At 35.1% G+C, this 21,924-nt stretch overlaps 1 protein-coding gene across 1 annotated transcript in view; it reads right to left on the minus strand.

Annotated features, from left to right (window-relative positions):
• The window catches only part of SCN2A (sodium voltage-gated channel alpha subunit 2), an 83,766-nt gene that overhangs the window by 39,936 nt on the left and 21,906 nt on the right, over nucleotides 1–21,924 (minus strand). Inside the window, exons 9-16 of the mRNA XM_035007867.1 lie at nucleotides 21,702–21,843; nucleotides 21,355–21,561; nucleotides 19,626–19,913; nucleotides 14,376–14,723; nucleotides 10,605–10,737; nucleotides 5,976–6,214; nucleotides 3,654–3,827; nucleotides 852–1,208 (exon numbers count right to left, since the gene is read on the minus strand). Of these exons, the coding sequence (XP_034863758.1) occupies nucleotides 852–1,208; nucleotides 3,654–3,827; nucleotides 5,976–6,214; nucleotides 10,605–10,737; nucleotides 14,376–14,723; nucleotides 19,626–19,913; nucleotides 21,355–21,561; nucleotides 21,702–21,843 (1,888 nt within the window). The remainder of the gene's footprint in view (nucleotides 1–851; nucleotides 1,209–3,653; nucleotides 3,828–5,975; nucleotides 6,215–10,604; nucleotides 10,738–14,375; nucleotides 14,724–19,625; nucleotides 19,914–21,354; nucleotides 21,562–21,701; nucleotides 21,844–21,924) is intronic.

The raw sequence follows: 21,924 nt of genomic DNA on the forward strand, positions 1-21,924 counted from the left end.
TAAATCTTACATCTTAATTAAAGATAATTCAGGTTCAAACTCCTTGACAAAGCCTGCCTTGATAATCCTTGCCAAAACAATGTTTACACTTTGTGAACTTGACATATAGCACTTTGTTTTTACATTTTTGACACATATTAGATACTTCTACCTTTACTCCTGTTTGAGTAAGTCATATCATGGTGTGTATATAGATATAGATATAGATATAGATATATGTATCTTCTTATCATCTTTTCTGTGCCTCCAGGACTCAGTAAAGATGTATTGGGAATGGTTCATTTGACATAGACATGATAATAAGTGATTCTTGAGTCAGTGTTACTTGCTGATACTGTAGTTCCTAGGCACCAAATAACTCATGTGCTTTTAATGGATTGAGATGATCGTTAATTTTTTTTAACTCCAATTTGCAGGAAACCCAAATCTGAAACATCTTCCAGTGATACAATTGTTGATACTTAAAAATAAAGTGAGTGACTATTCTTAGTAACACATCCATGCTTTAAAACAAGAACTAAAAGATAAAAGCCAGAAATGGCCCTCTCCATGGAATAGTAAGAAGTATAGTGATGAAGAACAACTCTGGTTTAACAGTTTGTTATATGCTATATGTTATATGTTATATGTCAATTATATAAAACTGGAAAAAATAAAAATAAACAATAAAATATTTTTTAAAAAGTTTATGTGGGTCTCAATAGTCTAAACTATATGTGGCTCCTGCAATACTGAATAATTAAGCACTGATTTTAAAAAAGCCAAAAACATAAAACATTCCTCAGTTGAACATACTTTTTAATGGTTACATTTCTTTTACTAAAAATAAGGAAAATGTTTTTACTACATACCACCAGGTTTCCAATCACCATGACCATCATGAAGACAGTAAGGCACATGGTTTGGCCAGCGACCTCCATACAGTCCCACATGGTCTCTATCCACTCTCCACACAGCACGCGGAACACAATCAGGAAGGAATGGAAGAAGTCATGCATGTGCCAGCGTGGGAGCTCACAATCATTGGAGATCTTGCAGACACATTCTTTGTAGCTCTTACCAAAGAGCTGCATGCCGACCACGGCAAAAATGAAGACGATGATGGCCAACACCAAGGTGAGGTTACCAAGAGCCCCCACAGAATTACCAATGATCTTTATCAGCATATTCAGGGTGGGCCAGGATTTTGCCAATTTGAAAACTCGGAGCTGGAAACAAAAGTGAGATGGCTCTTAGTGCCCTGCCCTCTAAAGAATCTGTAAATTTATTTACAGGGAAAATCCATGGCATAATTGTCTCAATTATAGGGTGTTGGATTATTTGCATGTCAAACTATTATCTAGCAAATGTATCAGTTATTTAATACCATGGGTTATTTTTCATTCTAAAATAGTCTATTTTATAAATAAAACAAATATACAGTTTTTATGGGCATTTTAATGATAACATATACCAAAATTTCCAGAATCTTACACAAGCATATGTAAGATTTTTTTTTTGTTTTCCATAGGGAACTGATATAGCTAAAATTAATGGCGATTAACTGGCAGAGACTGAGTCACAGAAGTTGAGGCTGTCATTATTTAAAAGCTCAAGGTGGATACATTTTTTAGTGTACTTGAGATGCATAAGTACAGATAAAATTAACAAAAATTATGTAAGTTACAAGAGAAAAAACAACTAATTTCTTAAATATTTAGATTGCTTTAATCTTGCTATATCATAAGTTTGCTATAACATCAAGCTGTATTTTAAAGGAGATTTATTACACCAGAGTCCCCCTGCCCTTGTTTGTGTTTTCATTTTCTGTGAACCATGGTCAACCATGGTCTGGAAGCAGATGATGCTTTGTCCTCCTTCTTAATAGTGGCCTAACACTATGTCACAAGGCCTATGTCATTTACCTCACTTTATCTCAACACATAGGCATTTTGTCATCTCATGTCATCATTAGAAGAAGGGTGAGTACAATACAATAAGATATTTTCAGAAAGAGACCACATTCAGATAACTTTTACTAAGAGTATATTGTTGTAATTGTTCTATTTTATTATTACTTACTTTTGTTAATCTCTTACTGTGCCTAATTTATATTAAATTATATTATATATATTTATATATATATTATATTAATATTTATATTAAATTTTATCACAGGTGTGTATGTATAGGGAAAAACAGTATATATAGGGTTCGGTACTATCCACAGTTTCATCCAATGGGGTCATGAAACATATTCCCACAGATAAGGGGGAGGGGACTACTGCGACTACTGTATTCGAATAAGAAATACTTGGACTTAAGTAAAAAGCTGTATTTTGTCAACTCTTATGTCTTCAGTGACTTAATCAATCAATTCATTATGGTGTGTAAATGGCTTGCCACCACTGTACTTGACGTGTTAGTTGTATGAGCTCATGGAATCCTCTAAGGTACCATTTACAGTTTAACTGCAGCAGCATTTTATTTCTGATGCTTCAGTAAATGTTAGGCCAAGAGTAGTGCATTATTTAATGGCATCTAAGTGACCCAAAGGAGTGGTTATGCACCAAAATGTTTAATTTATTCCCAGAGAATAACTAATGCAAAAGAGCCTACACACTAAGCAAAACGCTAATGCTAATATGCTTCCTATTTCCCCAAACTGCATCACATCATCACAAAGATGTACTAAACATTTTTTAAGTAGTTGCCCATATTATTTGTTATATAATCATTTCTAATTTTTGCTCTGTTTTTTGCATCCTTCTAGCTTCAAATTAGATTCATAGCTATCCATGACAACTAGGGAAGGAAACCATAGCTCTAAGGATCTCAACTCAAATTTCATCTTTGAAGGTGGTACAGGAAATTCTAAATAGACTTCACAGCAAAGTCTTGAATCTAATCACGACTAATATGGTTACCAATAGGAAACTGTCTTTAGTAACTATCTACAACCTCTGTTAATTGAAAATAAATCACAAAAAGAGCCAACTCAAAGTAACAGCATGATAAAACGTATCACACTTTAAATGGAAATGTGTCAAGTGATATTTTGTCTCTTAATTTTAAAAGATTCATGAACTGATGAATATAAAGATCAAATAAAAGACTCTTTAAAATTAACAAAACGTAATATAGGCAAGTCTACTCAGGACTAGATCTGGTGACTTCCAAGCTGGCTGAAGGGGCAAATGTGTGGGGAGCTCCACCTTCTTCCCTTGAACACTGTACCCAGTCTCAAGTCTTGACTTCTATGGGGGCAAAGTGGGCAACTCCATAATTCCTGAGCCTCTGAGAGAAAGATGAGCTCACCCTAAGTCTCAAAGCCTTATGCACAGTTAAGCTTCACATAACTGAAAGATGAATATTGTGTTGTTTAATTGTATTTGGATTTATATATGAAGCCTTTTTTCTCCCTCGCTATTAGCCCTGCCATTCAATTACTGAAGACAGAACAGTTGGTTGTTCATTTGAATAAACATCTATCTGTTAAAGCTATGATGAAGAACAAATTACCAGCTGGTTATAGAGGAATCCGGTTTGCTTTTAAATATATTCAAATAATATTTAACTATGAGAAATCTTATAATTCTTATTCTTACTAGATAAGAGAGAAGTCTGATTAAATTAATTATAAAAACATTTATGGATACTCCCAGTTAATTTACCAGCCGAAATGATCGGAGAACTGACAATCCTTCCACATTTGCCAAACCAAGTTCCATCAAACTAAGGCTCACGATTAAGCCATCAAAAATATTCCAGCCTTCTTGAAAGTAATAATATGGATCCATGGCTATTATCTTGAGAAACATTTCTGCTGTGAAGATCCCAGTGAAGACCTAAGTGAGAAATGTTATTACACAAGTGAATACTCTTGAAAACATAACTAATTATCGAGCAATTTAACTTACTTCCAACAAACCACAATTAAATTACAAATTTTAAAAATTGGTTTAGGTCCAGCAAATCAGTAACCTCAAATGGTTTGTACTCAAATCAATATTTAATTGTTTACTATATTTAAGGTTTATTAAGTGATGAGGAATACATGAATTAAGACCATAAAATTAATATTGTCACTTTTATTTTCTTACATGAAAGGTTCAGCTAAATCATTGTTGTCAACTGCACTTCATAAGTTTCAGTTTGGTGAGTTTTCATTTTCATTCATTTCAAAGTATTTCTAATCTCTCTTGTGATTTCTTCTTTAACCCATTGTATTTAGGAAAAGTTTTTTAATTTCCACATGTTTGTAAATTTTCCAAATTTATTTGCTATTGATTTCTAATTTCATTCCATTTTTGTCAGAAAAGTACATTGTATGATTTCAATCTTTTTGAGTTTATTGAGGCTTGTTTTATAACTTCACATATAGCTTATCTTGGGGACTATTTCATATGCACTTGACAAGAATGTGTATATCCTGTCCATATATTTTCTACTATTCCATGATTCACCTCAAATGCAAATCTTGCCTTCCTTAACACATAAGACAAGTCCAAGTTTAAATTGTCCATTTGTTGTTTTTGTCTTTCCAGCATCTACTCTCTCTTCATCTAGAAATGGCAGAACTGATTTTTTTTTCTTTATTAATTCCACTCATTTACTCTGTCTTCAGTGATAAGAAATGGTTCTGGTTTGGCCAAATAGGGCATTCTAATTCTAGAACCAGAGTAACTGACTGGCTTAGAAATGGTCATGTAACTCAAACCAGGCCAATAATAATTAATTCTTAGACCTTTGTTAAGCAACTAGTTAGGAAGCACAATCCTTCTGCTCAGGAATGTATGCTGGTAAGATAAAAGTCGGTGGGATGTTGTCACCAATAGAATACCCAGCCAGAGACAAAGGAAACATATTGGGAAGAAGTAGGGTCAGAAAATGACTCCCAGTGACATTGCTTGAGAAACAGAATCTATACAGGTTAAAACCTGGAGCTATGCCCAAATGGGTGTTAGCTACTTGAGGTAATGAATTCTCTTTATTTTTGCTCATGTCCATTTGAGTTGTTTCCTAATACCCACCTCCATTAAGCTTTCTTCCATCCCTTGCTCATTTTTTAGAGATAATATTGAAGTAGTTCCCATATAGGTGAAAATTTAGACTTACTAGGTAATGTTATTATTCTTTCCTATCCCACAATTCTGTGATTTCTGACTACAGTTTATGATATTCTCTGAAATAGCTTTCAGAGTCTCTGATACAGTGTTCTGACTTTCCATTGCTCTGTCAATTTCTTATGGGTACAGTTTCCCCAATTGTAAAATACAGAAAATCACAGTATCTGCCTCAGGACTGAATTTATGGGAACCTAGAGAGAGGGAGCTCATGTAAATTTCATTTCTCAAGTCAGAAGGTGCATGAGAACTTAAGCCTCTTACATCGTTATCAATATATTTTTGTTGCCTGAGTTTTTGTTTCTCTGCATAAGATCTCTACACTTTCCTTTCTATCACTCTACCATATATCAGTGAATGTTAATACAAATTTTTAAGTGAAAATGTATGCAAAAATTTATCATTATAAATTCCTAAATTTACAGGAGAAATTCAAACAGAAATAATAATCTCTATGTGCTATTTCCTCCCCAAAGATTCCATCTTCAGTGTTTATAAATGATATTTCAAAATTATCTGACTTGGCATATTTTATAATTTGACAAATGTGGTCATGTCATTAAGAATCTATTCTAACTACCTCAGAAACACATCACAATCTTGTTACCATAGACAAATGTCCTCTATAATTCATAATCATCTTTCTCATCAAATTTAATTCCTAATCAAATTGTATGTAAAATCTTTCACTCTTTTGCACTGCTTAACTGCAGCAATATATTTTTGTTATAAAAAAAAGGGATGCTAAACTTTTGCTGTCCAGGTGTACATGGCCAATTAATACACATTTAACTTGAAGGTGATATATGAAATTCATTAAGGCAATCATGAACTCTTTCAAGGCGAAAAGGACCCTCCAGTGAGTCTTACCAGGTTCCCGACTGACAGCACACTGCTGAATTGCTCTGTCATAGGATAGTGCTCCATGGCCATAAAAAGTGTATTTAAGACAATGCAGATGGTGATGGCCAGATCAACAAATGGGTCCATCACAACCAGGTTGACGAGATGTTTCACCTTTAACCATGGTTTACAGCAGTCCCATATCAAACACATGTTAGCAAATTTGTACCAGCAGGGTGGGCATTTCTGTCTGGATTCTTCAAGTTCTGGAAGAAAAAAGTTAGAAAACTCATGAAAACTGCTTACTTTCTATTAGGCAGCATTTGGTTTAAATTGAAAGTGATTTTTTAGAAATCTGAAGTTGTCAAAAGGCATTAACGGGTTAATCTGATGGTGGAACAAGAAAAGACCTAACATGGGTTAGCTGTCATAAAAACATGGGCACAGAAAGGCAAGTAAACTTTCCAAATCTATTTTGGCTAAACATAGTTTCCCAGATTCTATCTGCAATATTAAACTGTTCAAAAATTATCTTCAAGTATATTTGAAACTAATGGGGAGGACTTGGGTTAAGCTCATCCATGCTCCAGATAGAGCCAGATGCATATATATTTAATCAAAGAACCCCTTCTCAGGAGATGTCCTAAAACTTATATCAGTCATGTTGAATCTCAGTTTCTTGGATTAGATATGTATTTTGGGTCTTTTAATGAGATAGTTTGGTTAGCGTCACCAGTCTTAGTCAAAAAGTTTCCAGTTAAGCTTTTTTAGATATAGGCTTGCATATTAAATTCAATAAGATTCCTTTTCTCTAAATTTCTTTATTTAACTAGAGGGCATAAAAGAAGAGAAAATATGCATGTTAAGAAACCAGGATACTCACTGTTAGCATAAATCAATGTTTCAATTGAGACTTATGCACTAATGGTAAAATATAAGAGGATTTTAAGGTGGGACATATGTAGAATTCATAAATTTTCATGGTGTGAATTTATTTTAATGTATTAAAGGGTATAACTATCATACCAAACCTATGATATAAAATTTCATATCATAATACATTTATTTAAGAAAAAAGTACAATGATTTCAAGAAACATTTCAACTGAATAATAGGAGAGAGAAGGCAGACTTGCATAGCTCTTTAAGCTGATACTCAAAATACTGAAACTTGGTAAATACTGGCAAAGAATTTTAGAAAATAAGAAGTGGGAAACTATTATTTTCTTTGGTAAGATGATCTTTTAATCAACTCTTGAGTGGAAAAAGAATGCACAACTTGTTTTCTGCCCATATCATTACTTCACACCTGATTACCTGCTCTGCCAAATATGAGACCACCACTTCTTAGCACTAATATAAAGGGAAAGATTCTTTTTTCCTTCATGGTATATTTGACTCTGGTCAGTTACCGTAGTATTACTACTGTAAAACTGGAGTATCCCTTCAAACCTGATACAGTTCACTAGAAGCTAAACTTTGTGGGGGAGAAAACAGCATATTGAATGGATAAACACAACCATAGCTAATGATTTTTTGTTTTGCTGATAAACATTCACTACTAACTCATGCTGTAAGTTCACCACTTCCCTAAAGTAAATTAATTTCCTGATTATTTTTAACAGAAATCTATCAGGGTAGGTAGATTCTTCAATTGTCTCTTTAGATACTAAAATTCTTCAAGTGCACGGTTTATTTCTCTTTTTCTTAATATGTAATTTTGTAAACAATAAAGAATAGTTGAGGTGTAAATCAGAGGAAAAATATAATATCTATAACCAGTTACTGCACAGATGCTTTTAAGACTCCTAAACAATGTCATGTTTACACTGAAGATAAAAAGATACCATTTATAGTAACTAACAAAAGAGAAATAAAATAATAACTCTTGGCCTGTGTAGAGTCAGAATAAGTATTTTTTTAATGCTACTTGTCATTTAGCAGGTAAAGAGAAGCAAACAGGAATTGTGTAGAAAAAAAAACAAATCAGAGAAAAGTTCAAAAGGGAAAATTCAGCCAGTGTTGCTCATCTTGACACCAGGAAAAAGTGGATCAAAGTTGTTTTAGTTCTAAAATAAAATCATTCAATTATTCATGCCAGAGAGAGAGAATGAAAGAGAGAGAGAGAAAAAAAGAGGGAGAGAGAAGAATCTTACATTTTAAAACAAAACAAAGCACTCAGGAAAGAACAACAGCCATCTCTCCATTATTCCTGTGTGGATTATCTGCACTGAGATTCACTTACATCCCAGTTTAGATATTTTGCTGGTTCTCCTCAATTCCTCAGGTGTTTATAACTTACCCTCCCACTATCCTTCCCAAGGATGCGACCAGGAAACATTTATGTATGGTTTTTGCATTTAAAACTTGAAAAGCAAACAATCATTTTTGCTCATCTCCTACAGTTTCATTAAGTAGGAGGCTATTCATTACCCTGGACAATGGAGACTTGACTGTAGTTCAAAAGAAGGAAAACAAAAGATGCCAGCCAGCTGGATCAACAAGCCTGGTTCAAAAAAAAAAAAAAAAAAGAGAGGTGTGGGGTGGGAAGTAAACTAAACCATGAACCATGATTAGACTTAGAAGAAAGGATCCCCAAATAAACAAATTATGTCAACTTAAGAAACCTTTCCACTGTTAGCAGGACCAAAAAAAGGAAGGACTATCTAAGACAGCTCTAATACGCATGTGTATGTGAAGTATTGCTAACAACCAACCTAAATCAATGTCACATTCAAAATTTTTAGATACAATTGAATAAAGAAAAGGTTTATATTCTATATAACCAATGAAAAACAGAATGAAAATGTTGCCATTGTCCCTCACAAAAGTATAAAATCAAAAAGCTCTGCAGGTATTAAGCCAAACACTCAGTCCTCTGCTGCCTAAGTTATATGTATTTCCAGGACATCCTAGGCAACTCCACTGAGACACATTTCAATGGAGAGCCACGTGGATACACTCATTTTGAACTCTATCTTAATTACTGGACAAGTCCAATCTTGTGGTGGATTGATGTTTTTCAAGTAATTTCTTACGTTAGCTCAAACTTAATGGTATCAGAAGTGCAAAGTTAGGACTGTTGATTTAGACTTACCCTGTCTCCTTCTCTACTTCTTGCTTTAGGGAGCAGACATGCTGCTGACATCGGTAGCAGAACCACTGGCAGCTTCCTCTCAGTGGTTTTGCTATGGCAAGGAGCAGAAGACCAGAGAATCTTCAAAAGATTTACCTGGAGGGACAGGGAGGAGCAAGCTACTGGCAGCTGGGGGAGAAGAGGGAGTGCAAGCTAATGCAGGCGAGGTTGGGGAAGAACGTACTGAGTTTAATATTCCATAGAAGTCAGGAAGAAGATTTCTGATACTGCATTAAGATATAATGAAAGCTGGGTCTTATAATATTGACATGGCTGTGATATATATTCAGCCATCTACACTGTGGGTTTTTTCTGGTGGTGACTTTTAGGCTTTTGGTACTTGTATTAGTATCAAAAAATCTTTGCATTCAGACTGGAAAAGAATTATTCCAAGAATCCAGCCAATGCCAAGAGAAACTATAACTAACAATAAGAAAGGCAAGTGCCCATGCATTCTCTCTCATTCGCCATCTTTCTTTTTCCTTTGACACGTCTACACACACACACACACACACACACACACACACACACAACCTGGGAGAGGGCAGAAAGAGGGGGGCTATAAAAGAGAAAGGGAGAGAAGAGAGATGGAGGGCAAGGGAGGAGGATAGAATATATTTTATATGAAAGTATTTTTCAAGTAGTTGAAGTTGATAGTTCACATTTAAATTCACTTACAGTGTGGAAAGACACAAAAGTGTATTAAAACCAATGAAAGTAAAATGACAATAATGATAATATTTACCGACTGCCTTCTACATTCCAGATACATAGGTGTTTTATATATGATGTCTCAATTCTTACAACAACCTGATGCCTAGACCTCATTATCTGCATTTTACTAATAAAAAAACCTGAAGTTTAGAGTCATAAATTAACACATTTAACAGGTAGCAGAACCAAGAATCGATCACAGATCAAGCTGTCCCCAAAGTCTTTATTTTGGCATTGTAAGATCCAGACCGCTAAACAATATGTTAACTACTCAGATATACAATCTGCAACTAAGGAAAGAGCTGATATATTGTAAAACTCTGGTCAAAAAGAGGCAAAAGTAGTTCTACAAAATTTTGAAAAATTTGCTTCAAAGGTTAATATCAAACCCTAATCCACATTTTTTCATTTATATTTCTGGTTAAATCAAAGGACTTTATAAATTTTGTCTCAAGCAGTTAATAGAATTCAAATGGGTTAGCATCATCATGAAAATAAACATTTATCATTACACTCCTTTCATTGTCATGCACACACCAAGCTTCAACAGTTTAGAATTTAATCTGCAAAAGCAGTATTCCAATATATCTTGAATTTGTAGTAGCTTCCTGGAGGCTAAATGTAAAAATCTGTATGAGATAGTAGAATCTATGTGTTGTATGTGGATTTTACTTTTATCTGGTAAAAGACATAATGCTGATGTGATATAAAGTCAGGAAGAATTCTCTTTGAATTTATGGAAGTTTTTTTTTTTTCATCATTACCGAAGCACCACCAAGTAGCTCTGCTGTAAGACTTTTGACATACCTTCCATGGTGTTGGTCAAAATACTGGCTAGACTCATTGCTCTTTGCCTTGCTGTAGGATCTTCCAGCAAATCCATGGAAACATGATAAGAACTGGACCGTCTCTTTCTTAGTTCTGTTTCAGTAGTTGTGCCCTAAAAATAAAATTTTAGATAAAATAACTATTATTCTTAAGGGTAGCAAAACCCAAAGTGTTCCTATAATAGGTACTACTTAACTAAATGTCCACCAGATGAGAACAGCTCATTAAGATATTGCTGGAATCAGCATTCTTGGGACGTGTTTGAAAGCCCATCAGATTCTCAGCCTTCACTGATTTTTGGGTTTGCAATGAAGATGGTGGAGCTTTTGGCTGGAGGGATCATGCCTACCATTGCATAGATAAACTTTTAGTATTTCAACCAGTCCTACTTAGAACTTCAGATTGAAACTCATTGTTCCTTGATTTACTCTCAGGTTGAGTTATTAGATCTTTATAGACACATATTCATGGTTTAATGTAGGGAAAGAATTTTTAAGGTTTCTCTAAGATGCATTAGTAACAGTTCCCCTAAAATGTGAATTCAACTTATAAAATGCTTTTGTTCATTATAAATAGGTAACATTTCCTAACATCCATCCTTAATAATAAAAGCAAATATTAGAACTAATTTATAACTGTCTTACATTTACAAAACAAATCCACAAAACAAACATCCTTGGTGCTGAAACTCTAAGTCAATAACACCAATCTGGGGAACTTTGATTTTTAACCATGATAAAATGATTTGATACTTTTCTATTCCAAAATAAACTCACCAAGATTTAACATGGGCAGAAATTTATTCCTACTTTAGGAGATCAAACAAGGAAGTTAATTATCACAGGAAGAAAGGGCAAACTCATGCATTTCAAATGCAGATTTGAGTGCTAATAATAAATAAGAAGAATTTTTAGTTCTCTGAGGATCCTCCCTATTTCTAAAAGAGTAATATGAGTCCTGTTCATCTACTTTGACTTTATTGTAGAATGAGTAATTAGCATTATTTTATTAACCTGCATACTTCCAATGCAGACATATTCAAAAGCAAAGTTTCCACTCAGTTGATACGATTTAATGGTGATAAATATCCATATAGGTCACTCTAAAATTAATTTTATGGTAGAAGAGAAGCAAAATTAATGAGAAAAAAAAATAAGCCCTCCCTGTTGAAACTAAAGCCCTTCAAATCAAAAGGTTGTTTTTCAGAAATTAAAATATTTGGCCTGGTCAGAGAGGCAAAGTTTTAAGAAAAGAAATAGGGTCATTTACAGGTCATCTAGTCTCTTCTGCTCTATACAGAACTTTATGTGTAATCCTAGATCTGTCTCATCTTTAATGATAGATTTCTGATCCTCTAATGATATTACTGAGGAAATTCTTAAGTTAAATTGCTTCTATTGAATTTACATGTCGAGGATACTGTGGACTTTGGTAGGTATCATTTGCCTTTAGCGGTTTGTTTTCTATTCTCATTTCCCCCTCTGCAGTCTCTCAAAGCCTACTCTGTCTGCACCTTTGGCTCAGGGCCCTGCCTCTGAGCACCTGCCTGATTGCAGAATGAACACGATGGAGTGGGAAATAAAAGGATCTCACTAAGCTTTGCTTCAAATGGGCTCCCATTTGCCTTCAGAGATGTATCCTATCCTCTCGATAGGGCAGGAGTTTTATGGTAATTACTGATAAATTCTATTTTTGCAAAGAAGTTGTGGATTTGTTTTTGTTTGTTCAGTTAACATTTATCAGGATCAGTGATGCTCATACTTTATCATGTGTAAGAATCATCAAGGAAGGAGTTTCCCAGACTTCGTTCTCTTCAGTCTTTTGGTCTGAGTAAGTCTTGATTGGCCCAGGAATCTCTATTTTTTTTCTTCTTTAAACCACTTTATTGAGGAATGACTGACATGTAAAAAGCTGTATATATTTAATATACACAATTCAGTGAGTGTACACTTGTGAACTATAACCACTATCAAGGCCAGAAACACTCCATCACCTTCCAAAGTTTCCTCCCATCCCCTTTATTATTTTTGTTGTTGCTGTTATGATTTGTGATGAGAACACTTAACATAAAATCTGCCATCTTAGCAAATTTTAAGGATACAATGCAGTATTGTTAGCTATAGGCATTATGCTATATAAATCTCCAGAACTTATTTATCTTGCTTAATGGAAATTTTGTACCCTTTGGCCATCAAACTCACAGAAGTAGAGAGCAGAATGGTGGTTGCCAGGGATTGAGGGAGAGGAAAATGAGGAATCTCCATTTTTAAGAAGCATCCCAAGGAATTCTGATGTAAGTAGTTTGAGGGTGAAGTAGGTTTTAAGAAATACTGGGTTAAAATGAAAATGTTTGCTTCCTTAGCCATTTCTTACTTTCCATTTAAGAAAGTTAAAAAAAAAATCAATGGAAAGCAATATTACAGTATGGATAGAATGTAGGGTTAGTAGCCAGCACACTTGGGGTCAAATCTACCCCTGTTCCACCATGCACAGGCCTCAGTTTCCTTCTCTTTAAAATGGGGATAATATTAGTACCTATCATAAAGGGTTGTTGTGAGAACTTAATGAACTAACACATGTAAAGTGTTCTGGGCAGTGCCTGGTACATAGTCAGCCATGATTATTTTAACAGAGAAGTTGATATTCCTTCTGCATTCTTCCTGGTTCCTTCACTACAAAGTTCTACTTTTTTCACAGTTTTATCTGACTCTAGGTACTTGGACATTTCTTTGGGAGAAAGTGGTGGGGAGAGGCCAAGGAAAAAAGTGATCAATGGCTATTTCTATAACCCAGGGAAGAGGTAAGAAGCTCCTGTATTAGGTGACTGAAAGCTGACTCCATATGATTTTAATGTGACTGAAAGAGCTTCTCCAACTATAATAAATGGGCTTGTTTTAGAAAAATCATACAAAGAAGATTACAATATGATTTGGAAAACTATAAAATACAACCCAATGACATTGCTAGAATATTTTTATGTTGGGCAATAAAATCTTATTTAATACCAAAGTTAAAAAGCACCTTATGTTTACAAAGGAAAATGTCAATAATATATCCCTGTGTCTGCTATTTAGTTGAAACTCTTTTTTATATGCTTGATTTAGAGCCTCTTTGTTTACAAAAAGAAATCATGATAGTAATATAAAAATTGAAATCTGCTCTAAAAATTGCAATACTTGACCCTACCAGGTACTTTGAGTGACTTCTTTACCACACAAAGGTACAATGGCTGGGGTCATTTGAGTGGATGCTAAAAATGTTACAGCACTCTGACCTGCAAAGAAAAAGAATGTTGCATCACAGGATTTAGATGTCTTCAGTAATAGTATCTACTTCAAGAGGAAGTATCAAATTCTCCTTTTAATGGAACAGTTGAATATTTATATCTTATTCAACCTTAAGTTGAATATTTATATCATTTCTTGCATTTCATTCGATTATATTAATTAAACATTATGTTTGATAAATTGTTCCTGTGCTTTTTGGCAAGTTTCATACCCTTAGGCCATTAAGGATATCCTTTTCTTCTTCCCAAAAATGATGAATACTTCTCTGTGAGAGCCAACCTATATTTTTAATTAACTTGCAGAAACATCTAAATAGAACAATTTGACAAAGTGAGTTCACAGCTGGACTGAACCAACCCCAACAAAAGACTTAACAAAATTCCTGGATATGGAAATCAAAAACACTCCTGCCTGCCCCAGCCACAGGTCCCTCCCCAGCAGCGGCAGTTTTCATTGGCCTCACCTCCGGAAGGAGCTGTCCAGCTGGAGATGTGAGGGCAGAAGGGCCCCCGACCAGTGAGACCACTCCATTACAATCCACCGCACTGTGCATCTTTCCATTCACGGGCAGAATGGGGAGTACCCTGGAGGCGCGGCTAGCCTGGCTGACATTGCTGTGACGCCGCTCTCCATGTCTGTGTGGCACAAACAGAGAGTCTCTCCGGCTGTCATTGTCTTCAAAGGTGCTGTGCTCATCATCGGCAAAGTCATTCTCAGAGCCAATATCCTTTGTTCGACCTCTGAAACTGAAAAGGCTCGCCCTACTGTTGCGTCTTGGAGAGAAAAGGGAGCCACGGATGCTCAGTAAAGACTATGAATAATAATAAAACAAACAAAACACAGAGGAACAGAATTAAGAGCAGTCATCCCCCAAAATATGAGACTTGACTTGTTTCAGATTTGTTGACTTACCTGAGGATAAGTCATGGGACAAGTTGGAACCATGGACTCCTGTGGTAACTGCTGGTGGTGTTCTGGCACTCTCTACCAGGTCACCTCATCTGTTTTGCTTTCCCTTTTTCTCCCTTCCTTCATTCTTTATTTTCTGTTATTTTCTTCTATTTTACACATGCCTTAAGATAGTTGCAAGTACCCCTCAACATTATTTTGTCCCATTATTGGCACCTAGAACAGAATTTTTTGCTAGACCCTATTCTAGAAGCTAATCTCACTTAACATGCCAATGGAAAGCAACTAAACACACACCTACATTTAGACCCTTTGAAGCCAAAAATATAGCCAGTAAGAGCTCACTAGTGACCACACCCTGATGCAGATCTCACCACAGAGGAAAATAAAATCAATCTTGCTAGTAGGTCTGTTTAATTATAGTACAATGAGCAGCTTCTCCCCTTCTTTGCATATTTTATAATGTCTTCATGAATAAATTAAATAAATCAAGCTGAGAGAACTGTATGATTCATTCCCTGATTTTCATTCTTCTGTCTCTCAAGAAATCTGAAAAGTACCATATTCACAAAAGCCTGTTTTCACTAAGTACTTGGTCACAATCATTACACGGATTTCTAAATGGCTACATTGTCACTGCCACCACATAGTTTTCCTTGATTCTTAAAGAAAGAGCTTAGCATTGAACACAATCACTTCCTGATTATTACTAGTCTACTTTTATAACTTCACTGTAGTAAACACTTTCTTGCTTGTCCGATATCCATTCCTCCTTCTTCTTTCAACAGTACCCTGATTATCCTTGACAAATGATCCTCAGTCAAGACTATGACCCAGGCCCAGCCAATGAGGACATTCCATACCTCAGGCCATAGAAAACCATTTAAAGATGGGCAGGGGACCCACTTGGTCCATTGGCAGCCACCTTTTTCTTTTACAATTGTTGAGAAAGAGGTGCATTTTCAATTGGGGTTGTTAAGAATATTGACTATAAGTCTGAAGTTGCAGTGACACCTTGGCACTCTATTGGAGGAACCTGGGCTTGCAATATGAAGAAATACTTGGCCATGATAACATGCTTTGAGCCTTTGGACCCAGCCATGCCTAAAGCTACTCACAGATATTATTTATCTGATCTAATCAGTTCTCTCTCTCTTTTTTTAATTTAAGCTGGCTGGAGTTGGATTTCTCTTATTATTAATAGAAAGAATACTAATTTAATCATTTAAATGTTATTAGTGTGATCTTCTTTTCTCCAAAGGATTTAAAGCTAATTAAAATTATTTTGTACCTCTATATATGTTTTATACTTCCTGACCAAAAGTATGCTTTTAATTTTCTTTTTGGCTAAAAAATTTTTTTTCTCAATAATGTCTATAAACATCTATAAAACATTTATAAGCTTTAAACCATCTTATGTTATGGAATCCTATTTATTATTTACAGAAAGAAGGACATTTGAGACTAATCTGCTCCCCTAAAAGATGTCCTTTTTCCTTTTCCTGTTCCCAAGTTTTTTCAACTTCACTAGTAAGATTCCTTCTTTTCCTGTATTGTTTTCCAAAAAAGTAATTTTTTTATGTCTCTCTTAGACTACCCCATTTCTTTCACCTCCTTTCTCTCTTTTCACAAGGGACTTTGAATAAGCTATAAAATCATGAGAGTTATAGCATTTGTGACATGCTGGCTATCACCAGCTCAAAAAGGCAGGCAAGAAGTGCTTGGCAATAAGAAATAAGGTAGAAACTATATGTATCACTCTTAGTAAGAGTTTATATTTTAACTACAAGTACTCAACTTAATTAGAGCCAATACAAGGGTTGGAGGGAAATAAGTTATAAAATTGCACACAGGGTTCCTCTCTGAGTTTAAAGGTGAATTCTGCCATACAAGAGCACAGCTTACATGAGACAGCTGTATGAAAAATGATTGTGCCCCATCTGTTAACATCAGCTTCTATTGCTTGCATTAATTATCTAAATCCATAACAATCAAATGTTGCACCACAAATAAAGGATGGCCAATACAAAAAATCTGCCATAAAAAAATGAATCTCTAAAAAGCAAAACTCTTGCTTTATTATAAATAGGGAGTGAACGAATAACTTAAGAAGGTCGACCATATCTAATAACTTAAGAAGGTTGACTATATCTTCAGAATAAAATATCCAGGGACACCTAGGTGGCCCAATAGATTGAGTGTCCAACTCTTGGTTTTGGCTCAGGTCATGATCTCAGGATCCTGGGATCGAGCCTTGCATCAGGCTCTGCACTCAGCACAGAGTTTGCTTGGGATTCTCTCTCCTTCTCCCTCTGCCCCTCCCCCCACTTGCACATGCTCGCTCTCTCTAAAATAAATAAATAAATCTTTTTAAAAATAAAATAAAATAAATAAATAGCCAGATTGTCTTGAGACTTGATTAGAGATTGTACTCTTGACTTCCTTCTCTCCCATCTCCCACACTAACAAGTCAAACTGAAGCCTAAGAAATGTTTCATACAATCCACCTACTCTACTGAGAAAATTATAATCTTGCAGTAAAAGCCTACATTATATATATTTTTTTTCAATATGAAAATAGAAATGGTTATCAACATAATTGCCTTTCCATCATGTCACCACAAAACAATAGTCTTTAATACTCTGGGGTCTTGGACTTTCAAAAAAATCTAACAATGGGCCTTTCATCACTGTACCTTAAGAACCTCTACCTTCCTTAATATTTCCTGTATTACTTCCAGGGACTTGGAAAGTGGGATTAGTATAAATTCAGGATTCTCTCTGTCTCTTTCCCCTCTACCTCCCTCTCTCTCTCTATCTCTCCCCCATCCTCTTTCTCTCTCCCTCTCCATCTCTTAGCTATTCATCTATTTACCAGATAAAAGGAAAGTTTTTCACTCTTTTAAAATACAGATACCACTTAAGAAACAAGTATCAATTTGAGCCAGATGTTGCATGTTGTATAAGTCAGTAATTACTTATCATGCCCAACTAGCTAGGAAACAGAGTTACAAAGAAGACAGTACTGGGGAAATGCTTTATCTGTGGGCAAAATTTGCAGAAGGAAGTAGGTCAGAACTTAACCTTTTCAGGCTTCACTATTTCAATTAGAATTAGTTCTGTTGGATTTGAATTGAAGCAAATTGAAGAGATTGTGGCACCTGGTGATTCGCAGTTTCAAATTTAGGCCATTTTATCTCTAATAACCTACCTTCCTTCTCCCCTCCCTCCCTTCTTCCTTTCCTTCTTTTACAACATGACCAATGCTATAAAAAAGGGGATTTGATTTTTAAGGAATTCAAATTTATTAAGATTAATGTCTCCACTAATTAAATCATAATGACTGAGACAACAACATGAATAAGAATGAGTGTAAAATGTAGAATTAAAAACAAATTCTATTTTAAATATAAATTCAACCCCAGTAATCCTTTAATCTATTCTATCTCATAATGTTATTTGGACTTGGAATTGACCTATAAAAATTTTACACATATTAAATATGAGGTTTTGTGAGTATATATATACTACAAACTGTATGAAGAGCAAGTATAACCCTAAATATATGTATCTGTTTAGTGACATCAAATTGTAAGTTTCTTTATCAGTTTTTTAAAATATTCTTTCTAGTCAGGCTGTTAAAGTGGAAAGTTCAGGAGTTTTAGTGTCATACCAAATTTGAATACCACAGCAGCCCTTAATAACTACATGACACTGGGCAATTATTCAATTTCACTGGGCCTAATAAATAGTGAAAATAATACTAATGTTAACATTAATTATGATAATGTAAAAAGAATACCAAGGATAAAACAAGCACTTGAGAAAGAATACAGCCCTCCTGTTCTCACATCTGTAGACTGGGGATGATGATCGTAGTACCTACTCAGGGCTGTAGTGAGGGGCTTAAATGAGTTTACACTGAAAGCTGCAATGAATTCTGCAAGTGTTAGCCATTATCATTGCTCTCAGCTTTGTTCTCATTGTTATGGCTACTAAATCATACTAAGGTTTCACTACTGGTGACATTGTCTTCTGAGAAACTCTGTATTTTTGGTAATTCTCTTGGTAATTTCAAAATTTAAGGATCCTAAATTTCAAAGTCTCAATAGCTTGTGTTGGTACATAAGCCACAGGCATCCAGTGAACATTTACTGTACCATATAATCAGGATATTCTTTCAGCACAAATCCCACATTAAACATGAGAGAGATAATCAAGTGCAATTAAACACCACTATTTATTTAGTGTCATAAATATTCCTTAGTGCATTTCCAACTAAGAATTTTGGCTACACGTCTAGAAAAATTTTACTTCAGTTTCCTTTGAAACAAGTGTCTGAAGAATGATTCTTCCAGTAAAGTTCGTATGTGAGTGGGAACAACTACACAGATGGTCTGAAAGAATACAAGGTTCACTTCTAGGAACCTGCCACTTGGAAAACCCATAGTCACTGGGTCCCGGCACAGTAGTGTAGCTAAAGAGGGATGGGAACCATCTGCTGATAATTTCTCAAGTGGAAAATTGCCCCAAGATGTTTGAGTCTTCCACAAAACCTCAAAACCATAAACCTTCCCAAGCTCAGTGGGGTCTATGCTCTAAAAATGCTTTCTTGGGATTTCAAAAAGTTGCAAAACTCACAAAGTCTCTGAGGTGATAAACACAACACTTGATGATCGTTACAATTCTGAAAGTACTGTGCCATCCAGGGAGAAGGCGGTTTTATTTCTACCAAATTCTGGCATATCTTTAAAAAGTGGTCTGTTACGAAAATGCAATTTATGTAAGCTAATAATATCTTTACCTGATGTGGAGAAGAGAACCTCTTTTCATATGTCAACCTGCTTCCTTCTAAGGAAAAACGGAAACCTTTTCTTCTTATGCTGTCTTCTGATTCGGATTTGCGGACCGCATCTTCCTTCTCTTCTTCTCCAGACTGCTCTTTCTGCTTCTTTTTCTTCCTTCTGTTTTTCAGCTCTTTTTCACTCTTGGAGCTCAACTTTGATGCTACTGAAGAACTCTCTGAGAAAACTCCTATCCCGCCGGCACCACTGAACTCTCTTGATTCAGCAGATGCGGCTGCAGCCGCTGCCTGGAAGCGGAGACAGGAAATGGCAGTTGCACACAAACCTTGAAAAACTCTCTCGCTGTTTACTACTTCATCTGTCTTCAATGTCATGAATACAATCTTGAAAAACAATTCTCCATTCCGGTCCATATTTCGGAAAACCGTGCATTGTCATTAAACCAATTAAAGAATTAAATTCAAAAGACATGTGGAAGATGATACGTGTGACTTTGATGCGAACTTTAAAGCTCTGGCCTCTCACTATGCTCTCTAATTATTCAACAATATGAGCAAGGCATTCAAATATCATAATAAATTTTTCTATGACTTAACCACTATATGAAGAAGGAAAGAATTTAAGAATTAAAGGTTTCCTATTTTAACCTGATCCATCACACATCCACTTGACAATAATTTTTAGTGCCAATCTAAATTATTGAACTTAAGTCAGCCAAGTATTTTATTTTGATAAACTTCTGCCTCTCACTTAAGTGGAGTATCTCACTAAGAAATGTACAACAAAAACATATCATAGATCATATATATATGTTATATGTATACATATATATATATGTATATATATATATATATGTATACATATAACATATATATATGTATATAGGAATCCCAGATCGTGGCATCTGAATGAATTTCTAAATTATAAGAGTACAGTTTTGGGAAAGGTATAGTATCCTATCTTGTTGCTGTTACTCCAGTATATTTTATCTGACCTTTATTAAATATTTAGGATACTCAGTATTAAATGGGAATTGTAGTCAAGATCCAAGAGAAGCCAAAAATAGGCACTTGGATTAGTTAATGCCATTAAGTCAAGCAAATACAATTAGAGCAATTCTTGCCTTATTCTGAAGTCTTATCAAATCCAAATTAAATTATTTTTTATAGGGTAGGAGGCAGAGAATGTAGTGATTTACTACATTTACACACCAGGGTTTTTCTTATGCAACCTGTAAACTTGCTTTTAAATACCCTTCAAATAAAAAAATAAATATTAAATAGGTCTTTGCTTTTCCAGATTCTAGGAAATATCTTCTCAGTTTGACTCTGGTTTTCTGACCTTTCCCACCTCTACTGACACTAATGAAGAAGCAACTATAACAAATTCCTCTTCCCCAGAAAATTAAGAAAATACTTCAATTGAGGGCATACAGGTCTACATATTTTGTGAGCCTGAGTAAATGAGGAGTCACAAGGGAGAAAAAAAAAAGTCAATAAAGCAATTATAATTCTTGATGTTTTGATGCCATCAGCATTGACAGTAATCATCAACATAAAATAATAATCTAAAAATCTAACGGCTCCTAATACCAAACACATATGACATGTTTCAAATGTTACTTTTACCCACTGCCGATTTCGCGTGGTAAATGTCACTGACCTCACCAGTGCGGTCAGAGGACTGAGATCAACAAACACAAGAGCTCTATGCTCTTGCTAATGATACCTGAGCTTCTTCTTGTTGCTTTTTTAACTGTTCAAGCATCTGTTGAAATTCAGCTTCTTTCTGTTCAGCTTCCTCAAGAGTTGCCTGATTTTGTTCCTCATAGGCCATGGCCACCACAGCCAGGATTAAATTTATAAGGTAGAATGAGCCCAAGAAAATTACCAGCACAAAAAATATCATATATGTTTTCCCAGCAGCACGTAGTGTCTGTAAAAATGTAAGAGATATTTTATTAAATTTTATATAGACGCTAAAAGCTCACACTCCAAGTAATACAGTATCTTAAAGCAATTCCCTTGATTTCAGTATTTCATGCTTCCCAGAAGAATCCTTTTATCTGTTCTCACCAATTGGTAAAGGTTTTCCCAGAAGTCTTGAGTCATGAGTCGAAACAGAGACAAGAAAGCCCAACTAAAGGTGTCAAAGCTTGTGTATCCATAGTTGGGGTTTCGGCCAGCCTTCACACAGATGTATCCTTCTGGACACTGGCTGTAATTAGATTAAAAGAAACAGTCAGTACTGCAAGTCTGCTGGGTGACTTCCCTGTTTTTATAGATGCCAATGTCTACT

The sequence above is a fragment of the Mirounga leonina genome, unplaced genomic scaffold (assembly GCF_011800145.1).
Source record: "Mirounga leonina isolate KUSES-001 unplaced genomic scaffold, KU_Mleo_1.0 Mir_151, whole genome shotgun sequence".
NCBI lineage: Eukaryota > Metazoa > Chordata > Mammalia > Carnivora > Phocidae > Mirounga > Mirounga leonina.